The sequence below is a fragment of the Penaeus japonicus genome, unplaced genomic scaffold (genome assembly GCF_977035675.1).
Source record: "Penaeus japonicus unplaced genomic scaffold, GWHDUDI00000001_assembly GWHDUDI00000005, whole genome shotgun sequence".
In the NCBI taxonomy this organism is placed as follows: Eukaryota; Metazoa; Arthropoda; class Malacostraca; order Decapoda; family Penaeidae; genus Penaeus; species Penaeus japonicus.
In genome coordinates, this window is record NW_028234407.1 from 26,682,192 (window position 1) to 26,684,691 (window position 2,500).

Consider the following 2,500-nt stretch of genomic DNA (forward strand, 5'->3'; position numbering starts at 1 on the left):
ACAAAGAAACATTGGTTCTCTTAACAACTTTGGGAAATGTGACCTTTTTCGACCTTGATGTAAACAATATGCGTTTTCACTATTGTTAGGGACCGTAATGGTGTTTAACTATTGTGAAGAAGAAAGAAAAGCGAAGAAATTTGATTCAGCCTTCGCTAGTTCATACACATTTACGGACTTACAATTACACAAGCATACAGTCCCCCCCCCCCTCTACACAGAAATACCTCAACACCCAGAAACAAAGAAGCACTCCTTCCCTTCATTACACACACACATGTACACACAATACGCACAATATTCCCCCTGTACACGCATTTCAAAGCACACATCAACACCCTCTATATCATCAAATCTGCATACTCATCCACACACACACACACACACACACACAAGCACACACACACAGACACGCGCAAACAAAGAAAACAAACAAACACACAAGCACACTCACAGACACGCGCAAACAAACAAAAAACACAAACACAGACACACGCAAAAAAAAACAAAAAAACAAAACACAAACACACAAGCAAAACCCGAATCCTCTTACCAATATTGGGCACTACATCAGGGTTACTATCGTCGGACTGCGGGCGAGGTTCCTGCTTCCTCCTCCCTCGCCGCCGCCTGCAGTAGTTCCTCAACACCAAGACGGCAACAAACAGCACCATCGTCACTGCTAGGCCGCCCACGACGCCGCCTACCGATATGCCTCCGTCAGCGCTGCTCGTGTCTCCTGAAATGTACAGAAGAAAAGAGAGGGTTAATATATATAGATAGATAGATAGATAGATAGATAGATAGATAGATAGATAGATAGAAAGATAGATAGATAGATAGATAGATTTTTTTCCCCCCTTCTTTCATGATATTGTCATTACCACAACTTCTGTTACTACTATCATTAGCGGTAGTTAACATTATCACATTCAAATTATCACTATTTATGTAATCATCACTGTTATTACGCTGTCATTACTATTATTATCATGACTGTCCTCATTATTATAACTGTAGTTCTTATGAACACGATCTTTGAACAGGATTTCATTTATAGTGTTACAGATTTGTAGAATCTCGCGACTAACGAGGAAACATAATATCTGACATCCAAGTGTAAATGCTTTATCCAGTCTTCAATCATAATTTCTTTTTTGCCTTCAAACGACAATTCCTCAGATTCAAAAATGGAATAAAGCCCAAGCACCTAGTTTATACAGGTGAATGGCTAGTTTACGCTAGTTCTGCACTTTTCTATTTTCCTTGTGGAATACGATGAATACTCTGATTTTTTTCTTCTGTTGGTCGTTAAGAAGTGCCTGTAATTTAAGTGTTGAACCCGCGATATCAAGCACAGCTGTAATTTGCTGAAATATGGAGACTCGTACAGGTATATCATTGCATCCAAGACATTCACCTCCCGCATTCGTAATCATTCTTCCCTTGTACCAAGCCAATGATAGGAAACTGAACAACCCCATCCATCACGAACAAACAAAATGACAAACCCGACACCGTCTCTTCAATATCAAGTCGTCTTGTCGTACTTTTTTTTTTTTTTTTTTTGTCGCCAAAAAGGCATCGCCTGTGACTGCATCTCATTCCGAGAATCTGCGGTTGTTAATGCTAATCATCCTCATAGATTGAGGTTGCCATGGCACTCGGGCGTCAGACCAGCAGCAGATTGGGCCATTAACCTTGGTAATAGAGTGCGGAGATGGCGTAATTCCGGTTAATTCCGACGGGCCGGATGATAAATAGGTACAATGTAACGGAAGCAGCGTTTGGAAGGATGGCTCGAGGGGGGAGGAAGGGAAAAAGGGGGAGGGAAGGGGAGGGGGGGAAGGGATAGGGGGATATAATAAGGGTGTGGGGTGTGGGTGTGGGTGAGGGGTCGGTGTGGGGAAAGGGGGAGAGGGAGAAGGAGTTGTAGGTGAGGGAGTGGGGTAGGTATAGGAAAGAGGGAGAGGGGAAGAGAATGGTGAGGTGAAGGAGCGGAGAGTAGAAGAGGACAGAGTGAGGGAAATGGTTGTCAGGCCAAGGAACTCCTCTAATAATTTGTGTTGTAACGACACATGTCAAATATTTTCAGTCAAATTCTATTGGTTCTATTTTATCCTTTTGCTGTATCTCTCCCTTTCTCTCCCTAATATATATATATATATATATATATATATATATATATATATATATATATATATATATATATATATATATATATATATATATCATAAAGCAAGAAATACGAAGACAAATAAACAAAACACCGCAAGGCAAGATAAGCTGTCAAGTTAAGCACGGCGTATAGCATAATACAAAATAAAACTCTTCTTTAATTAAAAATATCAAATGTAAACAGCATTATCTCCGGTGTTTCCGCCGACGGGGAAAGGTGTCACTCGTAATCCTGGACTAAAGTTCAAGGCTTTCCCTTACCCTGCTATCCAGATATGCATGCATAATTACTCGTACACAAACTCACATAAGGATAAGCTAG

The 2,500-nt window shown here is 40.7% G+C and overlaps 1 protein-coding gene across 1 annotated transcript in view; it reads right to left on the reverse strand.

Annotated features, from left to right (window-relative positions):
* Window positions 1-2,500, reverse strand: part of LOC122260269 (uncharacterized) — a 39,268-nt gene that overhangs the window by 15,555 nt on the left and 21,213 nt on the right. The window contains exon 6 of the mRNA XM_086537204.1: window positions 554-739. Coding sequence (XP_086393330.1) covers window positions 554-739 — 186 coding nt within the window. The remainder of the gene's footprint in view (window positions 1-553; window positions 740-2,500) is intronic.